The sequence below is a fragment of the Chamaea fasciata genome, unplaced genomic scaffold (assembly GCF_029207755.1).
Source record: "Chamaea fasciata isolate MVZ Bird 193981 ecotype frontalis unplaced genomic scaffold, bChaFas1.0.hap1 SCAF_31, whole genome shotgun sequence".
Lineage (NCBI taxonomy): Eukaryota > Metazoa > Chordata > Aves > Passeriformes > Sylviidae > Chamaea > Chamaea fasciata.
Window position 1 is genome coordinate 3,220,379 of NW_027094116.1, and position 17,337 is coordinate 3,237,715.

General features: G+C 47.6%; 1 protein-coding gene across 2 annotated transcripts in view; it reads left to right on the plus strand.

Annotated features, from left to right (window-relative positions):
- Window positions 1–13,750, plus strand: part of CGN (cingulin) — a 36,507-nt gene extending 22,757 nt beyond the window's left edge. Inside the window, exons 9-21 of one of the 2 annotated variants that reach the window (XM_066206880.1) lie at window positions 1,102–1,207; window positions 1,671–1,754; window positions 2,199–2,282; window positions 2,731–2,814; window positions 3,250–3,312; window positions 4,853–5,005; window positions 6,437–6,598; window positions 7,644–7,733; window positions 8,690–8,773; window positions 8,965–9,141; window positions 9,599–9,707; window positions 10,886–11,049; window positions 12,149–13,750. In XM_066206880.1, coding sequence (XP_066062977.1) covers window positions 1,102–1,207; window positions 1,671–1,754; window positions 2,199–2,282; window positions 2,731–2,814; window positions 3,250–3,312; window positions 4,853–5,005; window positions 6,437–6,598; window positions 7,644–7,733; window positions 8,690–8,773; window positions 8,965–9,141; window positions 9,599–9,707; window positions 10,886–11,049; window positions 12,149–12,376 — 1,588 coding nt within the window. In that variant the 3' untranslated portion in view covers window positions 12,377–13,750. The remainder of the gene's footprint in view (window positions 1–1,101; window positions 1,208–1,670; window positions 1,755–2,198; window positions 2,283–2,730; window positions 2,815–3,249; window positions 3,313–4,852; window positions 5,006–6,436; window positions 6,599–7,643; window positions 7,734–8,689; window positions 8,774–8,964; window positions 9,142–9,598; window positions 9,708–10,885; window positions 11,050–12,148) is intronic. The other variant, XM_066206881.1, reaches the window with a different exon arrangement.
- Window positions 13,751–17,337: the final 3,587 nt, after the last annotated feature.

The window sequence follows — 17,337 nt, forward strand, 5'->3', positions numbered from 1 at the left end:
AAACCAAAAAAAACCCCAAAAAAATCGGGGAATTTTTGGGGGTTTTTTGGGGGCTTTTTTTGGTCCCGACTGTGAAAAAAGTAAAGTAAAATAATTCGGGAATTTCCGGGGATTTTCCACCCCAAATCCCAACCAAAGTGAGCTGGGAATTTCGGGAGGGGGGAATTGGGGGGATTTTGTGACCGCGGGCTCAGGGATTTGGGGAATTCTGTTGCTCCAGGCTGAGAAATTTGGGGGAATTGCAGGAATTTGGGGAATTGCAGGAATTTTGGGGCTTTTCCGGTCTCAGGAAGTTCAGGGATTTCAGGAATTTTGAGAGTTTGGGGACTTTTTTGATTCTGGGCTCGGGAATTTTGGGAATTTAGGGAATTTTGGGAATTTTTTAACTCCAGGCTGAGAAATTTTGGGAATTTCAGGAATTTTGGGGCTTTTCCGGTCGCAGGAAATTCGGGGATTTCAGGAATTTTTTAGAGTTTGGGGATTTTTTTGACTCCGGGCTCGGGAATTTGGGGAATTTGGGGAATTTTGGGAATTTTGGGAATTTTGGGAATTTTTTCAACTCCAGGGTGAGAAATTTCGGGGATTTCAGGAATTTTGAGAGTTTGGGGATTTTTTTGACTCTGGGCTCGGGAATTTGGGGAATTTGAGGAATTTTGGGAATTTTTTAACTCCAGGCTGAGAAATTTTGGGAATTTCAGGAATTTTGGGGCTTTTCTGGTCTCAGGAAATTCGGGGATTTCAGGAATTTTTTAGAGTTTGGGGATTTTTTTGACTCCGGGCTCGGGAATTTGGGGAATTTGGGGAATTTTGGGAATTTTTTAACTCCAGGCTGAGAAATTTCAGGGATTTCAGGAATTTTGAGAGTTTGGGGATTTTTTTGACTCTGGGCTTGGGAATTTGGGGAATTTGAGGAATTTTGGGAATTTTTTAACTCCAGGCTGGGGAAGTTCAGGAATTTGGGGAATTTCAGGCTGAGGAGGTTGGGGAGTTCTGGGAATTTGGGGGATTTGGGGAATTTCGGGAATTTCATGGCTCCTGGCTGGGGAATTTTGGAATTTTCGGGAAATTTGGGAATTTTGGGAATTTTGGGGACGTTCGCAGGCTGCTGCAGGCGCGGTTGGAGCGGGAGGAGTTGGAGGAGGAGCTCCGGGAGCTCCAGGAGCGATTCCAGGCCCGGGACGATCGGGAGCTGGAAAAGCTCCGAAAGGTGAGAGAAATCCCGGGATTTGACCCCAAAAATCTGGATTTTTAGCCCCAAAATTTGGGATTTCACGGCGCAAAATTTGGGGGTTTTATTGGCCAAAAATTTGGGATTTAAAAAAAAAAAAATCCGGGGTTTTATTCCCCAAAATTCGGGATTCTTCACAAAAAATCCATTCTTTTCCCCTTTTTTCTTCCCCAAAATTCCATTTTTTCCTCCCTAAAATTCCAGGTTTTCCCCCTAAAACCCCACTCATTTTCCCCCCCAAATCCACTCTTTTTCCCCCCAAAATTCCATTATTTTTCAAAAGAAATCCGTGATTTTTTTCCCCCCAAAATTCAAAATTTTTCCCCCAAATTTGTGGGGGTTTTTTTTCCCCCAATTCCGTGATTTTTTTCCCCCCAAATTTGGGATTTTTTTCCTCAAAAATCCGTGTGGGGTTTTTGTTTTGTTTTGTTTGTTTTTCCAGGAGGTTTCCAGGCGGGATCTGGAGCTGGAAAAACTCCGGAAAGATCTGGAAAAACTTCGGGAGGAGCGGGATGAGGCAGCTCAGGTAAAACGGGGCAAATTCCCGGAATTTGGGGGAATTTTGGGGAATTTTGGGGGAATTTTTTGGGAATTTGGGGTCCTGGGTTTGCTGGGTGTGGGGTCAGCTGAAACTGTCCCCAAAAAACGAAAAAAAAAATCCCGTAAAATTCCCACCAAAAAAAAAATCCATAAAAATCTCCCCCAAAATTCCAAAAAATCTCCCCCAAAATTCCAAAAGAAATTCCCCCCAAAATCTCCTCAAAATTCCAATTTTTTTCCCCACAAAATTAATGATTTTTCTCCCTAAAAATCCATTTTTCCCCCCCCAAAATTCCAAACTTTTCCCCCCCAAAATCTGGGATTTTCCCCCCAAATTCTTCTTTTTTTTTTTTTCCCCAGAATTCCATTTTTTCCCCTAAAATTTGGGAATTTTTTTCCCCCCAAAATCCCTTTTTTTTTTTTTTTCCAGGAGGTTTCCAGGCGGGATGTGGAGCTGGAAAAACTCCGGAAGGATCTGGAAAAACTTCGGGAGGAGCGGGATGAGGCAGCTCAGGTAAAACGGGGGAAATTCCCGGAATTTGGGGGAATTTGGGGAATTTTGGGGGAATTTTTTGGGAATTTGGGGTCCTGGGTTTGCTGGGTGTGGGGTCAGCTGAAACTGTCCCCAAAAAACGAAAAAAAAAATCCCGTAAAATTCCCACCAAAAAAAAAAATCCATAAAAATCTCCCCCAAATTCCACAAAATCTCCCCCAAAATTCCAAAAGAAATTCCTCCAAAATGCCCCAAAAATCTCCTCAAAATTCCAATTTTTTTCCCCACAAAATTAATGATTTTTCTCCCTAAAAATCCTTTTTTTTCCCCCCCCAAAATTCCAAACTTTTCCCCCCTAAAATCTGGGATTTTCCCCCCAAATTCTTCTTTTTTTCCCCCAGAATTCCATTTTTTCCCCTAAAATTTGGGAATTTTTTCCCCCAAAATCCCTTTTTTTTTTTTTTTCCAGGAGGTTTCCAGGCGGGATGTGGAGCTGGAAAAACTCCGGAAGGATCTGGAAAAACTTCGGGAGGAGCGGGATGAGGCAGCTCAGGTAAAACGGGGGAAATTCCCGGAATTTGGGGGAATTTGGGGAATTTTGGGGGAATTTTTTGGGAATTTGGGGTCCTGGGTTTGCTGGGTGTGGGGTCAGCTGAAACTGTCCCCAAAAAACGAAAAAAAAAATCCCGTAAAATTCCCACAAAAAAAAATCCATAAAAATCTCCCCAAAATTCCAAAAAATCTCCCCCAAAATTCCAAAAGAAATTCCCCCCAAAATCTCCTCAAAATTCCAATTTTTTTCCCCACAAAATTAATGATTTTTCTCCCTAAAAATCCATTTTTCCCCCCCCAAAATTCCAAACTTTTCCCCCCCCAAAATCTGGGATTTTCCCCCCAATTCTTCTTTTTTTTTTCCCCAGAATTCCATTTTTTTCCCCTAAAATTTGGGAATTTTTTTCCCCCAAAATCCCTTTTTTTTTTTTTCCAGGAGGTTTCCAGGCGGGAGCTGGAGCTGGAGAAACTCCGGAAGGATCTGGACGAGGCTGCTCAGGTAAAACGGGGAAAATTCCGGGAATTTTGGGGGGGTTCAGGGAATTCGGGGGGGTTTCATGGAATTTGGGGGGATTTTTCATGGAATTTTGGGGGATTTTTCATGGAATTTTGGGGGATTTATCATGGAATTTTGGGGAATTTTTCGTGGAATTTTGGGGGATTTTTTCATGGAATTTTGGGGGATTTTTTCGTGGAATTTTGGGGGATTTTTTTGTGGAATTTTGGGGGATTTTTCATGGAATTTGGGGGAGTTTTCATGGAATTTGGGGGGTTTTTCTTGGAATTTTGGGGGGGTTTTCATGGGATTTTGGGGGGTTTTCAGGGAATTCGGGGGGTTTCATGGAATTCGGGGGTTTCATGGGATTCGAGGGGTTTGTCATGGAATTTGGGGGGTTTGTCATGGAATTTTGGGGGATTTTTTTTGTGGAATTTGGGGGATTTTTCATGGAATTCGGGGGGTTTTCAGGGAACTCGGGGGGTTCATGGGATTCGGGGGGTTTTCAGGGAATTTTGAGGGGATTTTTTTGTGAAATTTTGGGGGATTTATCATGGAATTTTGAGGGATTTTTCATGGAATTTTGGAGGATTTTTTCATGGAATTTTGAGGGATTTTTCATGGAATTTTGGGGGTTTCTCATGGAATTCGGGGGGGTTTCATGGAATTTGGGGGGTTTCATGGAATTTTGGAGGGTTTTTCATGGAATTTGGGGGATTTTCATGGAATTTTGAGGGATTTTTCATGGAATTTTGGGGGTTTTTCATGGAATTCGGGGGGTTTTCATGGAATTTTGGGGTTTTTTTCATGGAATTTTGGGGGTTTTTTCATGGAATTTTGGGGGATTTTTTCGTGGAATTTTGGGGGATTTTTCATGGAATTTTGGGGGATTTTTCATGGGATTTGGGCGGTTTTTCATGGAATTTTGGGGGATTTTTCGTGGAATTCTGAGGTTTTTTCCTGGAATTTTAAGTTTTTCCCTGAAATCCTCCCATCCCCTCACTCCAAACCTTCCACCACCACCCCCCAAAAACCCAAAATATCCCAAAAAGTCCCAAAAAAATCCCCAAATATCCCAAAAAATCCAAAAAAAATCCCAGAAAATCCAAAAAACTTCCCAAAAAATAAAAAAAAGTCCCAAAAATTCCCAAAAAATCCAAAAAAAATCCGAAAATATCCAAAAAAATCCCCCCCCCAAAAAATTCCCAAAAAATCAAAAAAAGTCCCAAAATATCCCCAAAAAAATCCAAAAAAATTCCCAAAAAATCAAGAAAAAAAAGTCCCAAAATGTCCCAAAAAATTCCCCAAAAAATCCAAAAAAATTCCCAAAAAATCAAAAAAAATCCCCAAATATCCCCCAAAATCCAAAAAGAAATCCCAAAAAACTCCCAAAAAATCCAAAAAAATCCAAAAAAAACCCAAAAAAATAAAAAATCCAAAAAAATAAAAAAGAAAAATCCCAAAATATCCAAAAAACTCCCCCAAAATCCCCCAAATCCCCGACAATTCCCAGTCTTTTCATTTCCGCTCGTCCTTTTGGCAGCTGGAGCAGAACTCCCTGGCCTCGCTCCGCTCCCAGCTGGAAGAATTCCAGGAGAAATCCCGGCGGGAACTTTCCGATTCCCAAAAACTCTCCCGGGAGCGCGAGGCCGAGGCCGAGAAATTCCAGGAGAACCTCGGGCGGCTCCAGGAGCAGGTGGGTCGGGAATGAAAAATCGGGATTTTCCGGGAATTTGGGGGAAATTATTTTTCGGGAAAACTTTGGGAATTTTGACGGGGTTTTTTTTCCCGGCAAATTTCCCGGATTTTTTTTCCAGGAAGTCTGTGAATGTTTGTTGGAAAATCCGTCTGGGAATGTTGGGGGGTTTTGGGGGAATGCCGGGATTGTCGGGAATTGTTGGAAAGCCGGGAGGGTTTTTCCAGGAGCTTTTCCTGCTTTTTTTTCCCAGGAATTCTGCGAAATTCCAACCAGGAATTTTGGGAATTTCGGTAGAAAATCCAGCCAGGAATTTTGGGGGTTTTTTGGGGGGATTTTTTGGGATTTGGGGGGGATTCCTTTTCCGGATTTTTGAGGGAATTTCGGGGGAAGTTTTTCGGGATATTTCAGGAATTTTGGGGGGTTTTTTGGTGGGAATTTCGGGGCTGGTTGGAACGTCGGGAATTTGGGGAATTTCAGGGGATTTCGGGGGAGGTTTTTCGGGATATTCCAGGAATTTTTGGGGGTTTTTTTGGTGGGAATTTCGGGGCTGGTTGGAACGTCGGGAATTTGGGGAATTTCAGGGAATTTCGGGGGAAGTTTTTCGGGATATTTCAGGAATTTTTGGGGGTTTTTTTGGTGGGAATTTCGGGGCTGGTTGGAACGTCGGGAATTTGGGGAATTTCAGGAATTTCAGGGGAAGTTTTTCGGGATATTTCAGGAATTTTTGGGGGTTTTTTTGGTGGGAATTTCGGGGCTGGTTGGAACGTCGGGAATTTGGGGAATTTCAGGAATTTCAGGGGAAGTTTTTCGGGATATTTTAGGAATTTTTGGGGGTTTTTTTGGTGGGAATTTCGGGGCTGGTTGGAACGTCGGGAATTTGGGGAATTTCAGGGAATTTCGGGGGAAATTTTTCGGGATATTTTAGGAATTTTTGGGGGTTTTTTTGGTGGGGATTTCGGGGCTGGTTGGAACGTCGGGAATTTGGGGAATTTCAGGGGATTTCGGGGGAAGTTTTTCGGGATATTTCAGGAATTTTGGGGTTTTTTGGTGGGAATTTCGGGGCTGGTTGGAACGTCGGGAATTTGGGGAATTTCAGGGGATTTCGGGGGAAGTTTTTCGGGATATTTCAGGAATTTTGGGGTTTTTTGGTGGGAATTTCGGGGCTGGTTGGAACGTCGGGAATTTGGGGAATTTCAGGAATTTCAGGGGAAGTTTTTCGGGATATTTTAGGAATTTTTGGGGGTTTTTTTGGTGGGAATTTCGGGGCTGGTTGGAACGTCGGGAATTTGGGGAATTTCAGGAATTTCAGGGGAAGTTTTTCGGGATATTTTAGGAATTTTTGGGGGTTTTTTTGGTGGGAATTTCGGGGCTGGTTGGAACGTCGAGAATTTGGGGAATTTCAGGAATTTCGGGGGATTTTTCCCGCAGGTTTCCCAGCTGCAGGAGTCGCAGCAGGAGCTGCGGGAGGAGCGGGACGGGCTGGTGCAGGAGAAGCTGCGGCTGCTGCAGGAAATGCAGGAAACGCAGCAGCAGCTGGAGAAATCCAAACGGGCCCAGGACGAGAGAGCGCGGCACGCCAAGGCCCTGGAGGTGCGGAGAAGGTTCCCTGAAAATCCCCAAAAATTCCCCCCCAAAATCCCCCAAAATTTAAAAAAAATCCCCAAAAAAATCCCCTTAAAAATAAATTTAAAAAATTTTAAAAAATCCCCCAAAATTAAAAAGAAATCCCCAAAAAATCCCCTTAAAAATAAAAAAAAAAATTTAAAAAATCCCCCAAAATTAAAAAGAAATCCCAAAAAAATCCCCTTAAAAATAAATAAATTTAAAAATAAATTTTAAAAAAGTCCCAAAAAATTTTTAAAAATCCCCTTAAAAATAAAAAAAAAAAATTTAAAAATCTCAAAAAATTTTAAAAAAATCCCCCCAAAAATCCCCTTAAAAATAAAAAAATTAATTTTAAAAATGCCAAAAAATTAAAAAGAAATCCCAAAAAAATCCCCTTAAAAATAAAAAAAAAAAATTTTAAAATCCCAAAAAATTTTAAAACAAATCCCCCCCAAAATCCCCTTAAAAAAGTTTTTTAAAAATTCCAAAAAATTAAAAAAAAAATCCCCAAAAAATCCCCTTAAAAATAAAAAACAAATTTTAAAATCCCAAAAAATTTAAAAAAAAAATTTCCCCGAAAAATCTCCAAAAAAAAATCCCCCAATGAATAAAAATAATAAAAATAAATTTCCCCGATCTTCCCTTTTCCCATCCCAAATTCCCAGGATCCTTTTCCCTCTGGAATTCCAGGACTTTGCACGAAAAAAATCCAGAAAAAAAAAAACTCCTCCAAAAAATCCCCAAAATTTCCCCGGAATTTTAAAAAAAAAAAAATCCCCAAAAAACCCCCAAAATTAAAAAAAAATTCCCAAAGAAATTCCCCCAAAATTCCCCAGAAATTTGCAAAATTTTCTAAAAAAAAAAATCCCCAAAATTTCCTCCGAAAAATCCCCAAAAAAATCCCCAAAAAATCCCCAAAAATCCCCAAAAATCCCAAAAAATCCCCAAAAATCCCCTCGAAATTCCAGGAAAAAAAATCTTCTAATAAAAATTCCCCCCCCCAAAAAAATTCCCGGAATTTCCCCGTCAGGAGAAATCCCAGCGGCTGGAGCTGGAGCTGGACGAGGAGCGGAGCTCGGCCGAGCTGCTCTCGGAGAGGGTCACGCGCAGCCGGGAGCAGGTGACGAAGTTCTGGGAAATTTGGGAAGTTTGGGAAGTTTTTGGGAATGGCCGTCGAGGGGAAAAGTGGGATCCTCGGGGAAATCCAGGGAATCCCTGGAAAATCTGTGGAAATCCGGGGGAAAAAATGATGGGAAATCTGTGGGGAAATCCGGGGGAAATCCGGGGGGAAGTGAAAAGAAAAATCCGTGGAAAAGGCTTGGAAATCCGTGGAAAAATCCATGGAAATCCATGGAAAAATCCGTGGAAAAATCCATGGAAATCCATGGAAAAATCCATGGAAAAATCAAAGGTAATCCGTGGGAAAATCCCAGGAAATCCCCGGAAATCCCCGGAAATCCAGGGAAACCAACGGGAAAATGAGAGGAAATTGTGGAAAATCCATGGAAAATCTGTGGAAATCCAGGAAAAAAATGATGGGAAATCTGTGGGAAAATCCGTGGGAAATCCGGGAGGGAATGAAAAAAAAATCCATGGAAAAGCCTTGGAAATCCGTGGAAAAATCCATGGAAAAATCCATGGAAAAATCCATGGAAAAATCAAAGGTAATCCGTGGGAAAATCCCAGGAAATCCCCGGAAATCCCCGGAAATCCAGGGAAACCAACGGGAAAGTGAGAGGAAATTGTGGAAAATCCATGGAAAACCTGTGGAAATCCACGGAAAATCCCAGAAAATCCATGGAAAATCCATGGAAAATCTGCGGCAAACCCATGGAAATCAATGGAAATCCATAGAAAAATTAGGGGAAAATTCATGGAAAAAAAATCCCAGAAAATCCCTGGGAATCCGTGGAAAAAAAATGAGAGAAAGATCTTTGGGAATCGACGGAAAATCCGTGGGAATCCTTGGGGAGATCCCAGCAAATGAATGGAAATCTGTGGAAAATCCCTGGGAAATCCCTGGGAATCGCTGGGAATCGCTGGGAATTCCGGAATTTTCCCTGTTTTTGTTCCCAGCTGGAGCAGCTGCGGGCGGAGCTGCTCCAGGAGCGCTCGAGCCGCCAGGACCTGGAGCGTGACAAATCCTCCCTGGAGAGGCAGGTGAGCAAAAAGCCGCGGAAAATCCCGGGGAAATTCCGGGAAAAATTCCCGGGAAATCCTGGGAAAACCCGGGGAAAGTTCTGGTGACGTCGCGGGGGAATCCTGGGGAAATCCCCAGAAAATCCCGGGGGAAAATCCCGGGAAAACTCCGGGAAAAACCTTCGGACAATCTTGGAAAAATCCCCCGGAAGAATTTTTCCTTTGGAATTCGGGGATTTTTGGCTGGAATTTTGGGGAATTTCCCAGAACAAGGAGCTGAAGAACCGGCTGGAAGCGGCCGAGGGGCAGCAGCGACCCGGGAGCAGCCGGAATTCCCAACTGGAATCGCAGCTGGAGCAGCTCCAGGAGCAGCTGCAGGCGGAGGAGAGGTCACAGAATCCCAAATCCCCGAATCATCCTAAATCCCAAATTTCGGCTCCCCAGGTTCCAGATCCCAAAGGTTTCTGATCCCCAAATCCCGAATTCCGAAGCTTTCCCATCCCAAACTCCACACGTCAAATCCCGGATCCCCAAACATAAAATCCCCGAGTTTTCTGATCCCAAACGCCCAATCCCAAATCCCACGTCTCAGATCCCAAATTCCAGGTCCCAAATTCCACATCCCAGATTTTTCTGATCCCAAATTCCCGAAAATTCCCAACTCCGGGGACATTCCCCTTCCCTAAAAAAAAAAAAAAACAACCCAGTAAAAAATCCTTTAAAAAATCCCTAAAAATCCCTTAAAAATTCCCTAAAAATTCCCCAAAATTCCCTAAAAATTCCCAAAAATTCCCTAACCCCCCCCCAGCCTCTGGAATTCCCGTTTTTCGGGATTTTCCCCCCCAGGGAGAAGAGCGTGCTGCTCTCGTCCAACCGGAAGCTGGAGAGGAAAATCAAGGAGCTGTCGCTGCAGCTGGACGAGGAGAGAGAGAACAGCAACAGCCACAGGGACCAGGTGGGTTCCGGGGGGGATAAATTCCGGGGAATTCCAGGGAAAATTGGGGGAAATTCCTGGGAATTCCAGGGGAAAATTGGGGAAAATTCCAGGGAATTCCAGAGAAAAATCTGGGGGAAATTCCGGGGAATTCCAGGGAAAAACAGGGGAAAAATCTGGGGGAAATTCCAGGGAAAATTCCAGGGAAAAATAGGGGGAAAATTCCTGGGAATTCCAGAGAAAAATAGGGGGGAAATTTCAGGGAATTCCAGGGAAAAATAGGGGAAAAATCTGGGGGAAGTTCCAGGGAATTCCAGGGGGAAAGAATGGAAAATTCCAGGGAAAATTCCGGGGAAAATTCCAGGGAAAAAAATCTGGGGAAAATTCCGGGGAAAAATCATGGAAAAATCTGTGGAAAAATCCAGGGAATTCCAAGGAAAAATCTGGGGAAAATTCCAGGGGGAAATTCCAGGGAAAAGTCAGGGAAAATTCCAGAGAAAATTCCAGAGAAAATTCCAGAGAATTCCATGGAAAAATCTGGGGAAAATCCTTTTAAAAATTAAAAAAAAATTCCTTTAAAAACCCTTTAAAAATAAGAATAATTTTTTTTAAAATGTCCCAAAAAAGTTCCCTAAAAAATCCTTTTAAAATCCTTTAAAACTCCATTAAAAATCCTTTTAAAAATCCTTTAAAATTCCATAAAAATTCCTTTAAAAATCCTTTAAAATTCCATAAAAATCCTTTTAAAAAATCCTTTAAAATTCCTTTAAAAATCCTTTAAAATTCCATAAAAAATCCTTTTAAAATCCTTTAAAATTCCATAAAAAACCCTTTTAAAAATCCTTTACAATTCCATAAAAAATCCTTTAAAAAATCCTTTAAAATTCCATTAAAAATCCTTTAAAATTCCATAAAAAATCCTTTAAAAAATCCTTTAAAACTCCATTAAAAATTCTTTAAAAAATCCTTTAAAATTCCATAAAAATCCTTTAAAAATCCTTTAAAATTCCTTTAAAAATCCTTTGAAAAGTCCTTTAAAATTCCATAAAAAATCCTTTCAAACCCCTTAAAAACTCCCCAAAAATTCCCTTAAAAAATCCCCCAAAACGTCCAAAAATTCCCTTAAAAATCCCTTAACATTTTTTTTTTCCCAAGAATTCCTTCAAATCCCTCCAAATTCCCAAATTTCCCTTTCCCAGCTGAGCCTCCGCGTGAAGGCGCTGAAGCGTCAGGTGGACGAGGCCGAGGAGGAAATCGAGCGCCTGGAAAACGCCCGGAAAAAATCCCAGCGGGAGCTGGAGGAGCAGCAGGAGCTCAACGAGCAGCTCCAGAGGCGCCTCAAGGCCAAGGAGAAGGAGGCCTGGTGAGGGGAAATTCCCGGAATTCCTGGAATTCCGGGGGGGGAAAAAATCCCGAAATTCCGTGGGAAAAGGTCTGAAATCCGTGGGAAAGGGTCAAAAATTCATGGAAAAAGCTCCTGAAATCCATGGGAAAAGGTCCCGAAGCTCAGGAAGAAGAGGCCTGGGGAGGGAAATTCCCGAAATTCCTGAAATTCCATGGAAAAAAAAAACCCAAAATCTGTGGAAAATCCCACCGGGAAAACCTCGAAATGGATGGAAAAGGGTCCCAAATCCATGGAAAATGGGAATTCCATGGGAAACCCTGGGAGTTCCATTTAAGAGGCCCGGAATTCCATGGACAAAATGAGGAATTCCATGGGAAAGGCCGCAAATCCATAGGGGAAAAAAAAAAACGGGAAAAAGCTGCGAATTCCATGGAAAAAGTCAGGAATTCCATGGAAAAACTGGGAATTCCGTGAAAAAAACGGGAATTCCGTTTAAAAAAGCCGAGGATTTCACGGGAAAAGTCGTGAATTCCATGGGAAAGGGTGGAAAACCCCTGGGAAAACTTGGGAATTGCACCCAAAAAAGTCCGGGATCCCCAGGGAAAGCCCTGGGAATTCCACGGAAAATTCGGGAATATCCGTGGGAAAAGCTGGGAATTCCGGCGGAAAGTGTCCCGAATCCCACGGAAAACCCGGGAATTCCGCGGGAGAAACCGTCGGGAATTTCATGGAAGGTTTGGGAGTTGCCTTGGGATGAGAGCGACGGATTCCCCGGGAGAAACTCGGGAATTCCGCGGGAAAAGCCGGGGCGGTCCCGTGGGGAAAACTCGGGAATTCCCGGGGAAAAGCCGGGGCGGTCCCGTGGGGAAAACTCGGGAATTCCGCGGGAAAAGCTGGGGCGGTCCTGTGGGGAAAACTCGGGAATTCCCGTGGGGAAAACTCGGGAATTCCGCGGGAAAAGCCGGGGCGGTCCCGTGGGGAAAACTCGGGAATTCCGCGGGAAAAGCCGGGGCGGTCCCGTGGGGAAAACTGGGGAATTCCCGTGGGGAAAACTGGGGAATTCCCGTGGGAAAACCGGGGAATTCCGGGACAAGGCGGCCGTTCCTGGCTCCCGCAGGCGCCGCGCGGCGGCGGCGGAGGAGCGGCCGAGCTCGGACGAGGAGCCGGGCCCCGCGCCGTCGCTCCTCGCCGCCCTGCTCAGCGAGGCCCGGCTGCCGGCCAGCTCCTGCTGAGCCGCGCCCCGGCCCCGAAGGATCCCGGGAATCGTCGTCATCCCGGGAATTCCGGGAATTCCGGGAAGAATTCCGGAGACGGCGTCGGTTCTGCCATTGAGTTTGGGGTCTGACTTCGGATCGTCCTGATGGTTTTCTGCGATCGTCCTGGGGATTTTGGGGGGAATTCTGGGAGCCCTGCTGATGATTCCAGGGAATTTTGGGAATTTTTGGGAATTCGGGGAGTCCTGGGAATCGTGGGGATTCCGGGAATTCTGGGAATCGTGGGAATTCCAGGGATTCCGGAGCCGGCATCGGTTCTGCGATTGGTCCATCCTGGGATTGGGTTTGGGGCTCAGACTTCGGATCGTCCTGGGGATTTTGGGGGGAATTCTGGGAGCCCTGCTGATGATCCCGGGGAATTTTGGGAATTTTTGGGAATCCGGGGAATCGCGGGAATTCCGGGAATTCTGGGAATCGTGGGAATTCCAGGGATTCCGGAGCCGGCATCGGTTCTGAGATTGGTCCATCCTGGGATTGGGTTTGGGGCTCAGACTTCGGATCGTCCTGGGGATTATGGGGGAATTCTGGGAGCCCTGCTGATGATCCCGGGGAATTTTGGGAATTTTTGGGAATTCCGGGAGTCCTGGGAATCGTGGGGATTCTGGGAATTCCGGAGCCGGGATCGGTTCTGGGATTGGGTTTGGGGCTCAGACTTTGGATCGTCCTGGGGATTTTCTGCGATCTTCCTGTCGATTTTTGGGGAATTCTGGGAGCCCTGCTGATGATCCCTGGGAATTTTGGGAATTTTTGGGAATTCGGGGAGTCCTGGGAATCGTGGGAATTCCAGGGATTCTGGAGCCGGGATCGGTTCTGGGATTGGTCCGTCCTGGGATTGGTTTTGGGGTCAGACTTTGGATCGTCCTGGGGATTTCTGGGAATTCTGGGAATGGTGGGAATCCTGCTGATGATCCCTGGGAATTCCGGGAATTTTTGGGAATCCTGGGAATCCCGGGATCGAGGGTGGAATCGGCTCCAGGATCGGTTCTGGGTTTGGTTGGGGGGGGGGGAGGGGGAGGTCATTCCCGGGATCTTCCTGATGATTTCTGGGAATTCTGGGAGTTTTGGGGGAATTCTGGGGAATTCTGGATCCGGGATCAGCTCCAAACAAATCAGACTTTCGGATCAGCCCCGCCCGGAATTCCAGCCGGGATCAGCCCAGGATCATTCCAAGAATTCCAACCCAGGATGGAGCCAGGAATTCCAGCCGGGATCAACTCCATTGGAAAAAACCAAAAAATTCCCAAAGAGAATTCCCAGAGGAAAAAGGGCCGGGATTCCCTGGGAATTCCTGGGAGTTTCTGGGAATTCCTGGGAATTCCTGGGAATTCCTGGGATTTGGATTCCCAGCCCTCCCCTGGTCTCCTCCCGAAGGTGTTTGGAATAAAATCCAGAGGTGTGAGGGCAGCCAGGTCCGAATTGGTTTTTTGGGAATTCTGGGGCGGGGGGAATTCTTGGGAATTCTTAGGAACTTGTGGGAGGGGATTGTTGGGAATTCTGGGTGGGATTTTTTGGGAATTTGGGGGGAATTCTCGGGAATTCTGGGTGGGAATGGTCAGAAATCCGTGGGAATTCTGGGTGGGATTTGGGGATTCTCGGGGGGAATTCTCGGGAATTCTGGGTGGGAATTCTCGGGAATTTTGGGAAATTCTTGGGAATTCTTGGTGGGGATTGTTGGGAATTCTGGGTGGGAATGGTGAGAAATCCGTGGGAATTCTCGGGGAGAATTCTCGGGAATTTCGGGGAATTCTCGGGGGGAATTCTCGGGAATTCTGGGTGGGAATTCTGGGTGGGAATTCTGGGTGGGAATTCTCGGGAGTTTCGGGAAATTCTCGGGAATTCTTGGTGGGGATTGTTGGGAATTCTGGGTGGGATTTTTTGGGAAGTCTGGGTGGGAATTTTCGGGAATTTGGGGGGAATTCTCGGGAATTCTGGGTGGGAATGGTCAGAAATCCGTGGGAATTCTCGGGGAGAATTCTCGGGAATTTCGGGGAATTCTCGGGGGGAATTCTCGGGAATTCTGGGTGGGAATTCTCGGGAGTTTCGGGAAATCCTCGGGAATTCTTGGCGGGGATTGTTGGGAATTCTGGGCGTGCGAACTGGCGGGTGTCGCCCCTGTCCCCCGGTGTCCCCGGCCCGGCCGGGCCGTGCCCGGTGCCCACAGAGGCGACACCAGCGGGATGTCGCCGGCAGGTGGCACCGGAGCCACCCCCCGCTGTCACCTGGGGTCACCTGGGGTCACCTGGGGTCACCTGGGGTCACCTGGGGTCACCTGGGGTCACCGAATGTCCCCGGACCGGCCCCGCTCTGGCCCCGCCCACCCCGTGCCTCAGTTTCCCCGTCCCCCCCCCCCCCCCGAGGTTCGGGGAGGTCGCGGGGACAGAGAATTCCCGGGAAATGCCCCCGAAAGTTCCCCCGGAAAATTCCTGAATTTTCTTGGAATTCCCGGGAATCCCCTGAAAATTTCCTGGAATCCCCTGAAAATCCCCCCCAGAATTCCCGGAAAATCCCCGAAATTCCCTGAAAATCCCCCCAGAATTCCCGGAAAATCCCCCCAGAATTCCCAGAAAATCCCCGAAATTCCCTGAAAATCCCCCCCAGAATTCCCGGAAAATCCCCCCAGAATTCCCTGAAAATCCCCCCAGAATTCCCGGAAAATCCCCCAGAATTCCCTGAAAATCCCCCCCAGAATTCCCGGAAAATCCCCCCCAGAATTCCCTGAAAATCCCCCCAGAATTCCCTGAAAATCTCCCCAGAATTCCCTGAAAATCTCCCCAGAATTCCCTGAAAATCCCCCCCAGAATTCCCTGAAAATCTCCCCAGAATTTCTTGAAAATCCCCCCAGAATTCCCGGAAAATCTCCCCAGAATTCCCCGAAATTCTCTCAAATTCCCTGAAAATTTCCTCCAAACTCCCCCAAATCCTCCGAAACTTCCCGAATTTCCCCCAAACTGCCCCAAACCTCCCAAAATCCCCCACATTTCTCTCAAACCCCGCCCCCCTCCCAAAAAAGAACCAAAAAGGAGGAAAATCCCTGGAATTTCTCCCCGGGGATGTCCCCAGGGGGTCCCACGGCCCGGCTCCGGCGGGACTTGGGCACGGCTCGGATGTGCTTTGGCACAGCCCGGAACGGCTCGGAACGGGTCGGGGGGGGTTCGGCCCAGTTTGGCACGGCACTGGCGTGGCTCTGGCGTGGCTTTGGCACGGCTTTGGCACCGGTCTGGCGTGGCTTTGGCACAGCTTTGGCACGAGTCTGGTGTGGCTTTGGCACAGGTTTGGCACGGGTTTGGTGTGGCTTTGGCACGGGTCTGGCGTGGCTTTGGCACGAGTCTGGTGTGGCTTTGGCACAGGTTTGGCACGGGTTTGGTGTGGCTTTGGCACGGGTCTGGCATGGCTTTGGCACGGCTTTGGCACGGGTCTGGCACAGCTTTGGCACGGGTTTGGCACGGGTCTGGTGTGGCTTTGGCACGGGTCTGGCGTGGCTTTGGCACGGCTTTGGCACGGGTCTGGCACAGCTTTGGCACGGGTTTGGCACGGGTCTGGTGTGGTTGGGCACAGCTTTGGCACAGGTCTGGCGTGGCTTTGGCACTGGTCTGGTGTGGCTTTGGCACAGCTTTGGCACGGGTCTGGCGTGGCTTTGGCACGGGTTTGGCACGGGTCTGGCACAGCTTTGGCACGGGTCTGGTGTGGCTTTGGCACGGGTCTGGCGTGGCTTTGGCACAGCTTTGGCACGGGTCTGGCGTGGCTTTGGCACGGGTCTGGCGTGGTTTTGGCACAGCTTTGGCATGGGTTTGGCGTGGCTTTGGCACAGGTTTGGCGTGGCTTTGGCACGGGTCTGGTGTGGCTTTGGCACAGGTCTGGCGTGGCTTTGGCACCGGTCTGGTGTGGCTTTGGCACAGCTTTGGCACGGGTCTGGTGTGGCTTTGGCACCGGTCTCGTGTGGCTTTGGCACAGCTTTGGCATGGGTTTGGCGTGGCTTTGGCACAGGTCTGGCGTGGCTTTGGCACGGGTCTGGTGTGGCTTTGGCACGGGTTTGGCACGGGTCTGGCGTGGCTTTGGCACAGGTTTGGCACGGGTTTGGCGTGGCTTTGGCACGGGTTTGGCGTGGCTTTGGCACGGGTCTGGCGTGGCTTTGGCACGAATTTCGTGTGGCTTTGGCACGGCCGGGGCACACCCGGGCGTGGCCGGGCCCAGCTCAGGTCACCCGGGCACACGCGGGCGGCGCCGGCACCGGCTGGAGGCCGGCGGGGCGCAGCTCCGGCGCGCCTCGGGCCCGGACCTGTCCCGCTCCGGTGCCCGTTTCTGCCCGCTTTTATCCCAGTTTTCCCACTTTTATCCCAATTTTATCCTGAGTTTTCCCCGCTTTTATCCCAGTTTTCCCACTTTTATCCCAATTTTCCCGCTTTTATCCCAATTTTCCCACTTTTATCCCAATTTTCCCCACCTTTATCCCAATTTTCCCACTTTTATCCCAATTTTCCCCACTTTTATCCCAATTTTCCCACTTTTATCCCAATTTTTCCCACTTTTATCCCAATTTTCCCGCTTTTATCCCAATTTTCCGCACTTTCCCCGCATTCCCCCCCTCGGGGGGCGTGGCCTCCCCTCCCTGTGGGCGTGTCCACCCCGCTCCGACCCAAACATCGCCAATGCCCAAATATGGGCGCGCCCAGAGAGGGGGCGTGGCCAAACAACATCCAACAGCGCAACGCTCGGGGGGCGTGGCCTGAAGGGGGCGTGATTTAAAGGGGCGTGGCCAAACACTCGTCAACAACGCAACGCAACTCTCAGAGGGGCGTGGCCTAAAGGGGGCGTAACGCAACCCTCAACAACGCGGGGCTCGGAGGGGGCGTGGTCTAAAGAGGGCGTGGCCAAGCCACCAACGCCACCGACAACGCGCGGGGGGGCGTGGCCTAGAGCAGCGTCATAAAGCCACTCGGCCAAAAGGAGGCGTGGCCTAAATGGGGCGTAACCAAACCCCCGCCGGCAAAGGAACGCACCGACGGGGCGTGGCCTAAAGTGGGCGTGACCTCAA